This window comes from Eutrigla gurnardus, assembly GCF_963514095.1.
Source record: "Eutrigla gurnardus genome assembly, chromosome: 16".
NCBI classification, from domain to species: domain Eukaryota; kingdom Metazoa; phylum Chordata; class Actinopteri; order Perciformes; family Triglidae; genus Eutrigla; species Eutrigla gurnardus.
This window is the reverse complement of record NC_139927.1, coordinates 21,462,241-21,479,856: the sequence shown is the minus strand read 5'-3', so window position 1 is coordinate 21,479,856 and position 17,616 is coordinate 21,462,241. Positions and strand designations below refer to the sequence as shown.

The 17,616-nt window shown below is 42.3% G+C and overlaps 1 protein-coding gene across 1 annotated transcript in view; it reads right to left on the bottom strand.

Moving 5' to 3' along the window:
* Positions 1 to 928: 928 nt before the first annotated feature.
* Positions 929 to 17,616, bottom strand: part of cep128 (centrosomal protein 128) — a 50,589-nt gene continuing 33,901 nt past the window's right edge. Inside the window, exons 19-25 of the mRNA XM_084031055.1 lie at positions 15,929 to 16,121; positions 9,753 to 9,802; positions 8,621 to 8,644; positions 6,266 to 6,343; positions 4,413 to 4,526; positions 1,861 to 1,969; positions 929 to 1,563 (exon numbers count right to left, since the gene is read on the bottom strand). Of these exons, the coding sequence (XP_083887181.1) occupies positions 1,490 to 1,563; positions 1,861 to 1,969; positions 4,413 to 4,526; positions 6,266 to 6,343; positions 8,621 to 8,644; positions 9,753 to 9,802; positions 15,929 to 16,121 (642 nt within the window). The 3' untranslated portion in view covers positions 929 to 1,489. The remainder of the gene's footprint in view (positions 1,564 to 1,860; positions 1,970 to 4,412; positions 4,527 to 6,265; positions 6,344 to 8,620; positions 8,645 to 9,752; positions 9,803 to 15,928; positions 16,122 to 17,616) is intronic.

Sequence of the window (17,616 nt, the reverse complement as noted above, 5' to 3'; positions counted from 1 at the left end):
ATCAACATGAACATGTCTACACCTTTCTGACTCATCAGTATGATTCGACTAAACTTGAGCAAAGTTTCAAACTCAGTATGATTTCAAATATTACAGCAAAGGCATCTACAATAAACTTTTCATGATTTCATAAACCATTTCTTCAGTTTTTAGAAGTCTAAATAAGCATTATTAATCTGATCTCAATCTTCTGTAGTATTTTTTCTTAGTTGCTGTAATACTTGAATTGCAAATGAATTATGAATATTGTAATAAGAGCTTCTGTATAAAGTTATATTTTTTTAGCAATGTGTGTGCGTATCATTTGATGCATTACAAGAACATTTGGTTTAAAAACTGTTACTCCAACAGATCCCCGTAAAATAAAGAATGTCTCGGACAACATATTTTCTCACCAACAAAAATAATTGGGATCCTTTGCAAAGCGATGGAGACTTGTGGTTTCTGAGTTCATTTAGTCTTAAACTACGTGTTCTTTAATCCGTCGTCCCGGCTGTTTGTGTACATCCAACATCCCCCTGGAGGCCCGATGTTTGTAATCGTTCAGAAATAAAAGCAATAACCCGATCCACGCCAAAACAGACTTGAATTGAATCTAATTTATACTAGGACCTTCGGCTTTTTAATGATATACTATCCCCCATTTGTTTTTTTACATCCCTTTCTGGAGTCGTGCAACATTCCTCTCCAAAAAAATGATTTACAACGTAAAGAAATGTTTGCACAGCAGGTACTGTGTTTACATCTTTGAAGCTGAGCAGTGAATTAAAAGACGACATTCCCCTCATGTGGCGTTGTACTGTTCTCTCCAACGGAGGATTTTAGCAGAAAGCAAACGATGAAGCAGTGGGAGTCGCTGCTGCGGAAGAGAACACTTAACTCGGAAATGAAGGGGACATCAAGTGTGCTTTGCTTATAAAACCAGACATTTGGATGCGGGGGGATTTATTCACAGTGCATATACTTCCTTCACATAAAAAAGATAGACATCTAGTTGTACTGGTTTCTTTTATATACTGCATGGAACAAAAAAGTAGAAAGTCATAAAAAAATGGCTTAATACATTAAAAGAGTTGGAAAAACAGTGTCAGTAAAAAACAAAAGTACACAATGTTGAGAAGGCACCAGTGTTTTATGAATGTAGTTATACTTATAATAATAAGTGTATGACAAACACATTGGCATATCATTAAAACAGTTGTAGTTAAAATATTTAAACAATGGCAAAAATGAAACTATTTTGATTTAAACATTTTTCAATCCATTAAAACATTCAGTTCTTATAAATAACATTTGAACACTTTACAGGGTCCACGCGTAGATCTCCTCCTTTAAAGGGTTTCTGCTGGAGGTAGTCGAGGAGTGTAAGTGTTGAGTGCAAGGCCTCCATGTCCAGTCCAGTAGTTTCTTGGTTGTGGATGAGCAGCAGGCCGGTGGAATGAGCTGGAAGCTCCGTGGGTTCGGGTTTGCAGACGTGCAGATGAAGGAGCTAATCTGGGAGGAGTTTGGTCCCGTTGACTAGAGACGCCTCCAGGTCTGAAGTGGTCAGGTGTTTGTGAGGAGCTGCAGCAGAGAACACACACACAGACGTGTTGAAAGATACTGCAGATTTTGGCCACCATCATTCCCAAGAACTGAAAAGTCCACCAATCTCTCTCGTCATGTATAATGATGTAGATCACAACTTAAACTTTACAATGATATATATATATATATATATATATATAGTACATATATGTTGTACATGTGACAAATGATCAAGCCACACAGATTATAAAATAAAAACCAACAGGACTACCATGAAAGCAGATAGATAAGCTGTCAGAGTTGAGGGTGCAGCTTCAGTACAGAAATACTCACACAGTGTGTGAGGTGTGAGCGAGCTGCTGAGGACGCTGCCGGGGCCTCTGATGGAGGAAGACAGAGCAGCCAGTCTCAGGCTCCGGGACGTGGCGTCCAGCTTCTCCTCCTGTGATATGGAAATTTTGTACTTCTTGATGAGAGATATCTGAACTGAAGACTTACACATGAGAAGGTTGGGTGAGAATGTAAATGTGTCATGTGACCTGTGACCTGTGGCCTGTGGCCATTTGTGTGTGCCTTGCGACATAGTTGTGGTTTATGACCCAGGTAGGGTTTGAGACCCATGCAAGGTTTAGTTAAACATTTGAGTTTACGACTTCCATCCCTGTGAACTGAGTGAAAACACACCCACAAGAAGATGGATAAATATCATGTTTGTCTCACAATACGTTGAGTCTACACTTTGCAACAGACCAGCATGTTGCTCTGTGGATTCTCCTCTTGATCAAGATTAAATCCCTGTTTGGACCTTGAGCTGACTCCGATCTCCTTCCTCCAGTTCTATACCAACGGGTAATTATTTTAACATCCTGGAAGACAGAAGGACGCAGTGAGGGAGCCGAAGGTCTACCGCCATGCTAGCCTCCCGTCAGGCTGTTATGCATTATGTGCATTACATAACAACCCAAACAACTGTGAGCCGCAATATTATCCCCATAATCATCAAAATATGTTCAAAACTCTGACTTTCCGTCACATTTGATCAAGAGACACATTTTTATTGTATTGAAAATGGAACACGTGTTTAGTGAAGATTAAGGATAAATAAAAATAATCTCTAACATAGAAAACATAGCAACTTTATGTGTTTGTTCTTTCTGGTAATTCCCAGAGGCCTATTCTTTCTAAGCAGGCTCTATTTCTCACTTGTCTGCCATGATAGTGAGCTGGACAGCTTCCTCAAGACAGCATGTGAAGACAAAGGGAATTCACCACACTGACTTGTTGTGACTTATATTGTGAGTTTGTCCCGTCCCTTCAAACGTCTTGGACCTTGTTGACACACCAGCGTGTCATCCTGCCATGCCGGGTCTCTCTGTGGCTACAACATGGGCTACCACCAAAGATCTTCGTTTCATTCAATTTCATTTATAGTGTCTTATCAAATGCTATCTCAGGACACTTAACGCATTGAGCAGGACTAGAACACGCTCAGGATTTTTGAGTCAATTAATGTTCAAAGTCCCAACATCACCAGGAGCAAGAAAAAACTAAATAAAAAAAAGGTTGTTAACATTATCAAGAGAAAGTGAAAGGGTTACAGTGTTGACATTATATCAAAGGTTCAAGGATCATTTATTGTCATTATGCAACACAGGGTTGCACAACGAATTGCAGTTGTTGCCTTGTCCATTTGGGCTACATGAGAAACCATGACAACCAAACAACGACCGCTGTGCATTCCTGTCGTGCTGACTGTGAAAGCAGCACAGACTACGCCGAATCCAATTCAAAAACACTTTCAAATGGGAGTTGTGGGCCAGATTTGGCTTTTTTAGCATCCCAAGAGCTCGACATAATGATACGATATTCTGTTAGGGAAGAGAGCAATTTGAGTCTCTTTATGAACAGTGTGGGGTTCGTGTATGATAAACGTTTCTTTTACAGACGTTTATTTGCCTGTAAACACGCAGGCAAAAGCGTCCCGGCCCGAACAGAGAGCTCTTAATGTTTGATGATTCCGTTTCAAGGCCTGCCATGTCACTATTGTGTCTTGAAGGTTGACATATACTGCAGACTTCATCTATCCTGAGTGTATAAAACATTAACCTTACAGATGTCCTGTAATGACACCGAGCACGGAGCCAAAACCGAATCCTGCCTGAATAAAGCTCCACCAGCTGCTGTTTGAAGCACAGCCACTATTCCATCCAGTGTAGAAGCTGTTCGGTATCGTTGGCAGTGATGACTCTGATCAGGATAGAAGTCTGCTAAAGACACCATCCATCCTTTTTCCTTAAACAAACCCCGGGTGGGCAGCAGCTATCAAGCTAATGCAATCGCCACTTATCACTCAACACAGGAGTCATTTGGCAAACCAACAGGGTAATCTGGCAGATTTAAACCATTTAAAAAGTGACTATACGGCTGTTTAGGGGAGGGTGCAAACTGCCGACGGCAATCAACTGTCAACAGTGATGTCTTGGTGGCTCCCTTGGCTGCTTTATAGCACAGAAGATGACTGTAGCAATTAACAGAGGCTGATCAAATTCAGGTTTTCTTTGTGTGTTCATTTGTGCCACTGCTCGAGCGTGTCCCAATCTGTCCATCTACGATGCATTACCAGCATGTGGAATTATTCATGTATTCAGACCAGTTGCAAATGAGTTGCGGTGCACACATTGGCACTAGTGTGGGCGAGCTAGACTCATAAATGACTCTCAAAGTCAGGCTATCCTAACTCAAACGGCTGCTGTTTAAACAAAGCACCGCAATTAGTGGCTGAAATGGAAAAAGTGTGGGTTGTTGTTTGGGAGAGCAGGCTCTTGAAAGGCATTACCAAGCACATGCTTCTATAGAACAGCGCTGTATCTGTGTGTGTGTCGTACTCTGTACTCCTGGATTCTGCGTTTGGACTCGTCCAGCTGGTGCTGTAGATCCCAGACGATCTCTTTGTATCTGGAGTGGCGCTGCTCCACCGTCTCCCTCTGCCGCTGGGACTCCTGTTGGCACAAAATGGAGGCTGTGTCATTATAAGCAAGCAGACAGAACACAACAGTCTTTAACCAGGCCAAAGGGACAAAGACCCGAGCACCTTAATAGTCATACGCTTTGTACAGTCTGTAGCAGAAGAACAGTGAAATGCATTTACAACGTTGATTCATTGGATGAACGTGATAATGTTGGCTGGAACACAATATTCTGCATGGATTAACCGACACACTAATGACTTTCTTGAGTTGGAGTCTGGTTTCACTACCGAAACTGTAACTGAGGCAACCAACTACCTCACTATTACAATGAACAATAACTTAAAGTCCCAGTCGGCAACATGTTTTTGATCATATTCACTGAAGCCGACACTACGCTCCGATAGAACAACATAAATCATCTGGTTTTAGAAAAGAAAGCGTGCCTCTACGTGCACGTAGAGCCTGTTGTTTGTTTTGCAAAAAATCGACAGCGCCCGGCTCATCCTGTCCAATCAGCATGCAGGGCTGTGTTAGTGCACACACAGAGCCCCTCCCCCCTCGGGTCGTACCACTATCACAGGGGGGAGACGGAGGGAAGTAGAAACAAGCTTCCAATTCCTCGTTAAAAACCGGAACGAGGAGTTCCAAAACAACCAAGGAAAAGAAAACACCGGTGGAAAAGAAGGAAATGGTCGTGGGGGAGGAGCTCGGTGGCCGTGGGGGAGGAGCCTGAGAGTTGTAAACATTCAGAATCTGACAGAGTGCCCTCGATCAGCCGGACTTGCCGACTGGGACTTTAATTAAAGTGCTGCATTGTGGACCGTGACTTTCTCTTACAACACCTTGAGGAGCGTACTGGTCTAAAGGGACCGGACACAAAGTGTTGCATACAAGAATAGCAATACGGTGTTCCACAGGGATCAGCACTCAGTTCCTTAGCGTTACTTGTTACGTTAGGTGACATTGAAAAAAACACACACAATATGAAGTATAACCGCGATGCATATGACACACGTGGACCTTCTGATGCCAGTGGATGGTTCCTCTGAGCTGGAATTAGAGCCATACAGGAATGTCCCGACTCTGAATGCACACGAGACTGAAATGTTGCTTGTTGGTCCTGCTAGATTCACATGGCTTTTTAATTCCTTTTTTCATTAACCTTGATAGCTGCAGAATTTCCCAGACGGTTAAGATTGAGTTATGAATCTCTTCAACATCAACAACAACACAAACTGCGAAGTTGCTGCATCATAAACATGTGGATGCGTATAACGGCGGCCTCGTACGAGAAACTACCAGCGTTTTATCTGCTTTGGATCTAAGCTTTGAGCTCGTTAAATCCATCGGCGGCGTGTCGCCCTGGTTACACGTCTTCACTACGTCACGTCTTTTCCGCCTCAGGTGCTCGGAGAGCTTAGATAGAACGCCTCGCTTCTGATGCGGCTCTGTGACGACCTCCGTTGGCGTCTCAGAGGCGGAATATTCTGTTACGCCTTTCAGCCTCGACGAGCGTTTGGACTGACGATGAGGCGGAATAACGGCGGAATACTCCTGCAACCAAAATGCAGTCACAGAGGGGCTATGACTCTACTTGTAAGGCTGGCTACCCTAATGCTGCCACAGTAATGCTGTATGATTAATAACCTCAACCTTTTAAGCTCAACTATAATGCACCCTAGGTTAGTATTCTGACTGAAAGAAATAACGTTTACAACAAAATGTGTTTGATTATAAAGAAAAAGAATTTAGTGTTCAACCGGACCCACCTCCAAATCTCTGAAGTTCTCCAGCAGACATTGTTTCTCTGGAATTGACTCCAGGTGGTCCAGAGCTACTCTTGTGTTCTGAACACACACACATAAACACACACACAAACACACATCAAATCAGTTCATTTACAAACCATTCCTTTATTGGTTTATTGGTTGAACCCCGACCATTTAAATCTGCAACAACTACAAACATGACTCAGATAAAAAAAGAGATTTAACTGAGAAATCAATGTGGCATCTGCATTTGAGCTAAAACCATAAAAATGATTGAAGAAAAAACACTTCTAAGAAGGACATGGGGGAGACTGTCACAGCCCCGAGACACAGATAGAGTTTGGGTGTAATCATTTGCAATATAAATGTTTTATCATCAAAATCATCAAAAACTACACAGCAAATGGAGAATTCTCCACAGGTTCATACTGGGCTACGTGGGAAATCCCTTCCCTTTCCCTCATGTGTCTTTTCCTCGTTCCTCAGCACTTCTCACTTAAGACCAAGAAAAAGATGAAAGGGAGAGAAGCAAAGCAGGAATAATGGGTGAAATACATATTTAGTGAAATGAGAAGTCATTCCCAGTCATGGGTCACCTGCCGGATGATTACTGTTGACGGCTGCACAGCTGGATCAGCTGGCAGTGGGCTTTAATTGCTCTGTGGCGGCTACTGATGCCTTTGTATTCACAGAGATAATGGGATGTACTACTCAAATAACAGAGTGCGCAGCTGGTACTGTTAGCACTGTTATGTATTATTTATGTCCTCCCATAAGACAAAACAGAATGTGAAATAAAAGCCCAATATTATCCCCTTAGAATAAACTGTATGAGAAGCATTCACACGTACAGTATGCTCAACAAACCTGTATTTAGATTAAGTACATGTGGAAATATATGATTGGATGCTCAGATCCTTATATTGAAATGGTGTCATTTAAAAACTCATGTTCATCACTTTATCCACAACATTTTAAAGCTACCCCGTTGAACCCCAGCGTTGTTATACATGCTGGTTTTTAACCAGTGGGTTCCTGCATCAGGATGCTCATTCCTGCCAGCAAGCATACTGCATGTTACTGTAGCACAATTGGAAATATTTTTTTAATGGCTTTACACATGTACAAGGACGGAAGCTAATTTAACACGTTAGTGGGACCAAGAACCAATGCAGACGATGTAAAAAAAAATAATTTGTTGATAGAAAAGCACCTTTAATTCAGCATGCGACTCCTACCTCCGAAGCATTGCCAGAAGCGGTGTATTTAGCGATGTATTGATGAATTGCAGAGTGATTGGAATATACTGAGGAGATAGATTAACGGTGGAGGAGTGGATTATGCTGCTGAGGTTTGATAGATAAGGTCTGCTGACTGGAACTGAATCAGGCATGTTGTGATGATGAAGTATCCTCTTTAACCTCTTGGCTACCGGGCTGTGAAAGACTATTTAGTGGAGTATTAACTCCTCTGACAGCAGCTGTGGTAACTCTGTACTTGCTTTCTTCCATCTTAAAATACTGGTAGTGGTTGGAATGCAGTTTCTCATTCAAGCCCACGTGGGAACAGACATGATGTCACACTGCCTGGTGAATTGAAGAGGTAATTGAGGACTTTTGCGGCGTGATCTTTGATTAAGTAACTACTCAAGCTGCTCTCCATTCTATTCAACCCGCCACTGTACGGTTCAATAGCCTTTCCATTCTCATTCAAATGAAGCATTTAGGCATCAAAAGAACTGGTTGTTAGAAGGCGTTACGCTTATTGCTGCAATGAATGGCACGCTGACAGCCAAGTGTCACTGGATGCTTGATCCTCACCACTCAGGCTGAATGGAGGCTGGTTGATGCATCCTGCCACTGTCCTGTTGCGGTAAACAGAAATGATTTGACGTAATAGTTTGAGGTGTTGGTGATGGAAGGCTGTGGCCAAGCTTGCCACATAATTGTGATGGATGGACAACTTTATTTATTTTTCCCAAGAGAGTAAAAAGAGCTTTGGTCAATGGAAGCATCCAGTGGTGCTGTAATTGTGGGACTGCATGTAATAGCTGCTGAAGAATGTTAGTGGCGAACGTTAACAGCTTGCAGTGTGATGTCAATGCTGCCGTCATTAAAGCTCGGTTCTAACCCCATCAGCAAGACGCATGATGGTGAACAGAGCTCTGAGCCTTGACTGAAGCAATCATTTCTAACCTACGTCGGCCTCTATGGGTTGCTAAACAAACATGGCCTCGTGTGAACCTACACATCTGCATCGACGCACACTGAGAGGCAACACACGTTCTCAGTCAACAACTTTCTGAACCGGAATTTACAGACCAATTATATTTTGATTAAAGAAGTCAAACCTTACCATTTCCAGATCCAGTACACGGTCCTGTAAAGGCACACAAACAAAGCAGTGCTGTTTATATGCGTATAAAACTTAAGAACCAATCCCACAGTCAGGTCACAAAACGAGCCAGACGGTGAGTTCAGGTAATGGTCAGGTAGCAGACAGAAACTGTGTGTGTGTGTGTGTGTGTACACCAATAGGAAGAGTGTTCCAACAAATAGAGTCTGTAGAATACAACAGACTCGTTATCTCACACACACACACACACACACACACACACACACACACACACACACACACACACACAGCTCCTGACTGATGTTCCCTCTCTAACAATGCATATGTGATGCTATGCCTCTTATCTGCCACTCAAACACACACCTGCTTCCCTCCTCAGCAGCTGCCCCCGCCTCTGCCTGTAAAGTGTTGTTGGTTTGTAACAAGTTCTCTCCCCCCATGTTTATGTTACTCTTCTGCGTCCCATTCTATTTATCTGTCTTTTCTCTCTACATCTCACTCTTCTCATCCTTCATAATTAATAGCTTGGCTGGGTCCGAGCGGGCTGATTAATTGCATGCGAGCTCTGGCAGTTGCCATAATGCATCCACAGATGGGACCCCGAAACAGACACACACACTCACACACACATGTGTTTGGAAAGAACAAATGCTTAGCAGACATTTTAGTGTGTGTTTGCCGTTTAATGGTGAGTAAAGGGTCAGTGAGGCGGTGGGGGCTAGTCCAATCCAGACTAGGTAAATTGGTGACCTGCCAAGCGTAGATGCTGGGGGGTTGAAAGACAGAGACGAGGCCTCTGGTGGCGTTTAAACTCCAAGGCCTCGTGTCTGCAGTAATTAGCTACTTGTCCAAGCAAGGCTGCGAGCAGGCTGGCAGGCCCACGGCTGTGTACCAGTGTTGTAGCGCAGCATCACAGGACTTTGAATAAAGCCCAGCAGTTGCTCGAAAACACCCGACAGAAATGCAAAAAAGAATTTGAAGGCAATATGGAGTATAAATAAAAATAGTACCAGCTGTCTCTTTTCGGCAAAATGAGGCCAGCTGGATATTAAAAATCTAGTGTTCAGGGTTCCGGATTTAAAGATGCGGACAGAGGAACAGATAAGGATTAATAAAGATAGAAAACGCTAACCTGAAGGCTCCTCATTTCTTCCTCCTTCTTGCGACTCCTCTCCAACAGATCTGAAAGACACGTTGCTGTTGATGAGATAGTGTTGATTTCCCTGACTCAGTGTCAACATATTGACACCGGAGTCATTCAAGGCATGTGGTCACTTTATTCTCCATCTGTAGCAGCTGTCACTAACTCTCTATTTAGTCATTTTCACACTTATAAAATACAAAATCATTAAAAGAAAGCTCTAAAGAGTGTTAGATTTGGCAGAAAAGGCTCTACTGAGATTTCTTCCCCTTAATCAATGCATACATTAATCCATACCAAGAGAGAGCTGCAGCAGCAAACACCGTTGCCCTGAGAGTATCAACACACACACACACACACACACACACACACACACACACACACACACACACACACACACACACACACACACAGTTTACGCTGATGACACACACTTACATTAGCTCCTGCCCATCAGGATCTAAATGATCTAACTTATTCACACACATTCATACGTAACAGCCCACATCAATCATGCGATTGGAGGACGACTCGGTCTGCCTCTGAGCCACGACCGCCCCTAATATGATTGGAAGACACTAGTTAGCTGGTAGCCAAGCAGCTGATGAATAGGTCAGTAATTGTGAAGCATGGATGAAACAGCTGAGTCTAAAACGCTAAGTCAAGTCCATGGTGAGTCCCTGCCAGAACCAACGTTGTGCTTCTTCACTGCATGTTCAGCTGACTTGTGGTGCTTGGAGACTAAAAAGGCATTTGGTTGAGCTCAGTGGGAATTTAATTGGAAGTACCAATTAAATGCTGTCTCGATTTTATCTAATGTATAATTTTTTTTTTTTTTTTACCACATAACAGGATTCTTTCCTGGAAACTTCCAATTAAATGAGGAAATTAATGGACCTGAAAAATAAAGCATTTTCCAGGATTTGTCTTAATGCAAAGTAATTTAATTACAATTAAAGTCGAGCAATATCTTACCTAAATGCTGCCACACTTGTAGTTAGTAGGAAATGCTTATGGGATCAGGACTTAGTGTCTGCAGATAGCCAAATATTAAATGACTTGGTCTGTTGTCACATACTGTATCTGGAAACCGTTCATCAGATCTACTTCACATTTTATGGGTGTATTTTCATGGAGGGCTTTGTGAAATTTGGTGCCATTTGATACATTTGATGCCACATTCAATAATAAACTTTGACACAGCGCTCTGTGTAGCAGAGTGGGCGGAGCTTCAGGGCTCTGCATTCCATCATGTTGTCTGCAGCAGGCAGACAGCAGCTTATAGACTGCAGTTCACTTTCGCTGCTGGATGCTAATGCTACATGAATGCTGGATAATGCTACAAAAAGGAACTTTTCTTCACTTCCCTGGAGTCAACAAGCATAAGCGGATAGCCTACAGGAACAGCACCACTCTGCACGTGCAAATCAAATGATTTTGTTTTTGCGATCCTAACATGTAACGTTGCCGCCTGCAAAATATCTCCACTCAGCAATCTACTCCTGCAAAGTAAATTCATGCTCTACCTCATAACGTAGTGGTTATGCCGAAACATGCAGCTAATGCGCCTATTTGGAAATGACCTTCCCAACTGTGTTTCACCGATGTTTTTGGATGCGAGTTAACCCGCCCTGGGGGGGTTGTCAGGGGTGGACTGAGGGATTTTGGGGGGACCAGGCAAATGCTCTTTTGCTTTTCTTATCACCCTTTCTCTCACTGAGAATGTTGGTATTGGCGGTGGTAGAAGAAGGTCTGCGCAAAGCTTGTATTCTTCAAATAAGACTCTAAACAGTAAAACTATTAATACTGCAGAGTAGAAGTTCTGCATTTACATGTGTACATCAAGTAAAGAGTGACAGAGAAATTAACAGCACAGGACTTCAATTAATGTTTAAGATGGTGTTTCAATTCTAATATGATGTTGGACAGTCTAATGAATAATAATCCATCAACATTTCTCTCTCAGGTAAATGTAGTTCGAGAATGTTTTCCTCTCAAGTACACAGTAAGAAGTATACAGTATACATATTTTTAAGCACTTTGGGGGCATTTTCTAAGTTATTTTAAAAGGTATGAGTTAGAAAAGCAACATAATTCAATAATATCTAAACATAATAAATGTATAGATATTTGGTGGCCTCTTCGTTGGGGGTGCCAGACTGTTGCCTACCTTGCCTGAAGTCTGTCCCTGTGCTTTCTTTTCTGACTGCGAGTAGCTGCAACGTGGGTATGGGACGCAACTACTGTTCTTCATGGCAGGTGTTGTGGATCCAAGGAAGGTCCATGTTGAGTGGGCCACAAGGAGCAATTCAGTCTGTTCCACCTCCTCAAGCATGTGTGCATGAAGACAAACATGCATTTGACTTCACTGGCCAACACATGACTAAATACATGGAATACAGTGGGTCCACCTTCTGGTTTTAGCTAGCCTGTGAACATCTACCTGGAAGTGTGCAGAAGAGATGTGCTATGGTTTTGTCTTAAACCACCTCCTCTATTGAGAGATGGTTGACAAAAAATAGCCTCTTTAACGCCTCACTCTCCAACCATCTGTCTGTGTTAGACAGAATGTGTACATTGGTGTCCTCAAAGGAGTGGCCCTTGTCCTTAAGATGCAGATGGACTGCTGAGTCTGGACCTGAGGAACCGGCTCTCCTGTGTTGTCCCATTTACTTGTGCAGCAGTTGTTTCGTTTCCCAGTGTACAGGTCTGCATTCCTCACTGCATTGGACTGCATACACCACATTGTCCAGATGGTTTCTGGGTATTTTGTCCTTGGGGTGGACAAGCTTTTGTCTCAGGGTGTTACTGGGCTTGAAGTGCGCAGGGATGTGGTGTTCCTGCTTATTTCCATATTGAGGCTTCTCTTATCTTGAATGTGCACTGCACAATCCAAAACAGCCAGACTACTTCCTCTGACATCCTTCCAGGTAAACTTGATGGTGTGGTCTATCGCATTGATTTGGTCTGTGAATGCTTTGACCTCCTGTGTTGAGATGTTGACCCATGAGTCGTCCACATATTTGAACCTGTGGCTGGGAGGAGTGCAGGGCTCTGCTCTCTACCTCCGTTATCCAAGGCAATTCAATCTTTGACCATTATTTCATATCATGAATGGCAGAAATATCAGTTGTGATGGAGACAGGTCAACTTAGTTCTAATTTATTTTTGCCACACTGAATAGTGGAGTGTATCGTTTCAAATGTAATTACTGTTCATGGTAATGTACATATTTCTGTGTGAGATATGTGGAAGTATTGCTTTGCTCTGCAATAATACAAGAGAATCACTAACATTACTAAGAAGCCACACTTACAGCACAGTTGGTAAAATATTATTTACACCTTCAACTCAAATAACCAGATCTTGTAGATCTTGTTGTGACACACTCTTAGGACCAACTGCTACAGACACCATGTCAGTGCTTCTGCCTGCAGCGGAGACGGAAAAGACTACTTCTGTTAAATTGCTGATTGGGTCTAAAATACAGTGTTTCCAAAGGGGCCAGAAATGAAGCTTAATCATCAGATGGCTAATCTGAATGGTGCAATGCTACCAATACAGCCAGAAAACAGAATGACATGATAGACGGTATGTAGTCTCACAGTCTTCCATCTCCCTGTCCACGTCTACATATCCCTCTCTCTATTGTCCCACTGTGTCTTTTAACTCTCTTTCTCTCTGTTAATGGAACACAAATTAGGCCAATTTCCCTGCATTGATCAGATGAAGCGCTAAAAACAAGTTGTTCTTCCTCTGGCAGTTACTGCTCATTAGGAGAGATTCAGTCAGAAATGGGACTCGGGACAGGAAAAACAAGTCCATTCCCCACAGTAGTTCTCAGAGTTCACACAAATTAAGACGCTTTCTCAAACATTTGTAATCATAAACAGACAGGCCCGTGTGCATGGTCTAAAACAACTATGCATCAGATACAGAAGAACAGGCACAGACAGCCTCTTTAACAAGTACCCAATACAACACAGAAACCACTCACTGTGACAAAATCCCTTCAGTAATACAACGTCATTTAATTAGTTTGCTTTTAACGATGTGATTAAATCAAATCTAAAAAGATAAACGGGCATTCAGTGGCTGAAGTGTGTCTGACTTCGCCGATCCTCTTTAAAGGTGCTATTGACAACATCGATAACATCCAGCCACTAGATCACACTCGCTCTCCTCCCTTCCATTGCATTCACGTCACAACACAGCTGTTGCTCGAAGCGCCCCCAATGGGTTGCCAGTTTGTTGCACAACCTGTGTTTTCATGGTCGAGTGGAGTGACACTCAGACAGACTCAGTCATATCAAGTGATGAATCTTTCGTGGTATGAACTCATTTTGCAACATGAAGCGATACATTTGGGTTACTTTGAAATGCCGCCCGCTTACCGTCAAACTCAGCCATTTTTTCCGTTAGTTTTATCCACACTAACTGGCCACCCCAAAGACTCTTGACCCCTGACTATGCAGAGATACCACGTGATACCAACGTCGTTATTCTATTGGCTCACAAGCTTTGCTAGAAGCCGCAGCCACACGTCACACATCTACACAGAGGTAAACAAAACATTCCTGTTGGATCCGTCAAAAAAAAATTTCAATGATTAGTTCACAGTCAAAACCTTTTTTTCCACAGAAGTGATACTTTGATTGTGCACCTTTTAAAAGCTCTGTGGTTGTATTTTTTTTTTTTAATATTTGTTTTAATAAAATTGTTATCAATATGACCTTTAACAGTCATTAACAGTTCTCGGACCAGATTGGTGCTGTGGGTGACATGCGAAACAAGCCTTCCAGCTGCGACAATAACGATGCATAAAAAGGTTAAAGCCATCAGTTACCGCCAGTGCTACTGCAGTGTATGCACAAAGCGGGCAACCCGTCCCCCAGGTCAGCATTACGGTAGAGTTAGGATCCACAGAGTTAAAGTGCATCGTCGTGGACACACACATCCACTTCTCCAGTAAGTCTCCTAGTTTAGCTGCGAGTATGTCAGCTGTGTGTCTGCCTGGCACAATCCGTCAGGGTTTCCACCATTGGATCCAAGTCCGGCTTCACGTTAGCGGGTGTCTGCTCACGACAGACAGCTGTGTGGCGATGACGTCCGGCAATGCCGCTGCGTGCATGTGTGTCTATGCATGTGTATAGTCAGTCAGTCATGGCGAAGGGGTAAAACGTTTGAAAAAGTGGGCTCATGTTAGATAAATGCAAAGGGGGGCAACACCAGCAACATAATGAAACATCTAAAGCAGTGCAGTGGGTTGAATACGTTAGCAAAGTGGCTACTGTTAGCAACGCTTCTTCAGTGCAGCCTCCGACTCTGAAAACTCAGCAGTCTCAGGTCAAGGTTACACTTCATTATTAATACAAGTTTAAATATTAGTTATTAAATCTAAAATAACTCTATTTCTGTTTGCTTCTGAGAAACATTGGTCAAAGTTTAGCAGCTGGTTCAGATCAAACACCATATGCATGGCGGTTGTGTGTATGATATTATTGCACTGAATAGTTAGGATAATGGTTAATATAGTGATGAGTGACTCGTAAAAGCTGTCTATCTTGCTATCATGGTCGACAAGTGAAAATAGATTAAAAAAGGATTTATATGTTTGATCATAATTTGATTTGATGTTTACTATAAAAAAAAGAGAGAATATGTGTATATTTGTTTAAGTGTCAGTTTTAGGAGTTTTTGATGATTATCAGGATAATTCATAATCACAATTATTTTGGTCAAAATATGATACATGATTCCATACCTAGTGTACAGTTTGTTGGTAAATGAAATACAATTCATTCAAATATAATTACTACAAGTAAAATTAATACAATTCCTCAAGACCCGAGTCAAGCCCCGGGTCTTGCTCACCACCTCCTGAATCAAGTGAAGGGATACAGCTCAGGCTCTTCTTTTAGCCGTCTAACTGAATGCATTAATTTGTCAAAATTGTTATTCTTGGTTCAAGGTATATTATAAACATCCCTTAGAAGAACTCTTTCACGACTATAAATTCAACAGCCCACATCCGTTCTTGTCCAACGCGTTCTTTAATCAGGTATCAGCAGCCCAACGAAGAACACGTAGCATGATTAGTCTCACATTAAGGTGACTCATCCACTGCATACCCTGTATTTTCTAATAACTATATACGCTTAGTGTACCTCTCTTTTCCGTGCTGAGGGAGTGCAGCAGCTCCTCCTGTTGGTCCAAGCGCTGCAGGAGAGCCATCTGCTCCGAGTCCCGGCTCTGCCTGAGGGCCTTCAACTGATCCCTGGTCTGTTGTTGCTGCTTCCTTAAGCGCTGGTCTCTTGTGTTGCACTCCCGCACCTCCTCACACAGCCAGCGGATCTTGGTCTGGTTGGTCATCCAAATACAAAATCAATGTTGAAGTGAAGGGAAGTTGGATGGACTTCATGGGTTCCAATCGTAAAGTTTTCAATGCAAATTTAAGGGATCATGGCATTCCTTAACCACACATACAGTCACTGTTCCAAGTGACCCTTCACACACTGGCTCCGCCCAGAGTCCGACACATATCCAACTCTGGTCCATAGACTCTAAAGCTTTGTCATTGTTAGAATATGACATAACCATATGAGCAAATTTAAGTAATTCATTTCATATGTAGTAAAATATTTCCCCAGTCATTTGATGGTAGACAACAGATTCTGTTTTTTAGAGCTTAGGGTACACCTGAATGCACCATGAAGTCTCTGTTGGTTGCCACTCAACGCATGCTTTTCCATTCAAAGCGATGTAGACGCATGGTTGATTTTGAGTGGATGTAGCATGGCCGTGGTTGAATTCACAGTTCACTGAGCACTGTTTAACAGCCTGGTTGCTGGACTCTCCAATTCTCCTGCAGCCTAAAACACGTTTATTGTTCATAAAACTCACAGGGAAGGATAAATGTTGCCACATTGATTTCAGGAAAGCCGATTTTACAGTTCTACAGTTTCTGTTATCTCTGACTCATCCAATGGCCTTGGTGTCAGCTGCAGGGCAGCAACAGGTAAGCTAATCTGTGTCCACTGTGAAGTGTTCTTTTTTTCTTCGGACACATTAAGTAAGCAGAGGGAGAGTAAAGAAAATACTAGAAGAATCGCTGATGCAGTTTTTTTACTTTGAAGGTCGAGGTACTTTTGAAGTCAGAAGTTCATTTCAATCCATTTTTTGAGATAGAATCAGAATCATGAGACCCCGACTTAATGCCTCTTCTATCAAAAAGGCGTTTTTGCTCTATTATTGTCGAAGTTGCAAGTTTGGAATTCTTTTGAAATCTCTTTGAATATAGAAATACAGTCCATGATTATTTTTGACTCACGCTCAGAAGAGAATTAGAAAAATGAGTGTGATAAAAGCTCAGTGGCCCAGTCAAAGTTGTTGGCAGCATAAAGTCAATGCAAAAGGTAAACAGATTAACAAAGCGTTGTTATGGCCAAGCAACATGATTGGTTGGATGGGTATTCCAACTGTAGTCTGTGAGGCTTTAAATCATACCTAGATTTTACAAACATAAAAACTGCCAACTAGGGAGCTAATTATCTCTCTTGGTCTCGTCTTTCATTCTTGTAAATGCACAGCGCTCTGAAAGCCGTTCTGACAGGAGACATACATTATGGCAATAAACTGGTGCAAACACATTTTAACACACATTTTTTAGTATCATGCATCTCCGCCAAAGCCATAATTACATGTTTCATTTGTACAGCACTTAATTGCAATACTAAATAGAAACGGATTTGTGTTTGAAAAAAAAAACAAGTGTCAGCTCTCATTGCAAAAGCCAGGAAGACAACAGCAAGAAGGCAACACATTAAAGAAAAACGGCATCTCATAATTTCATCAA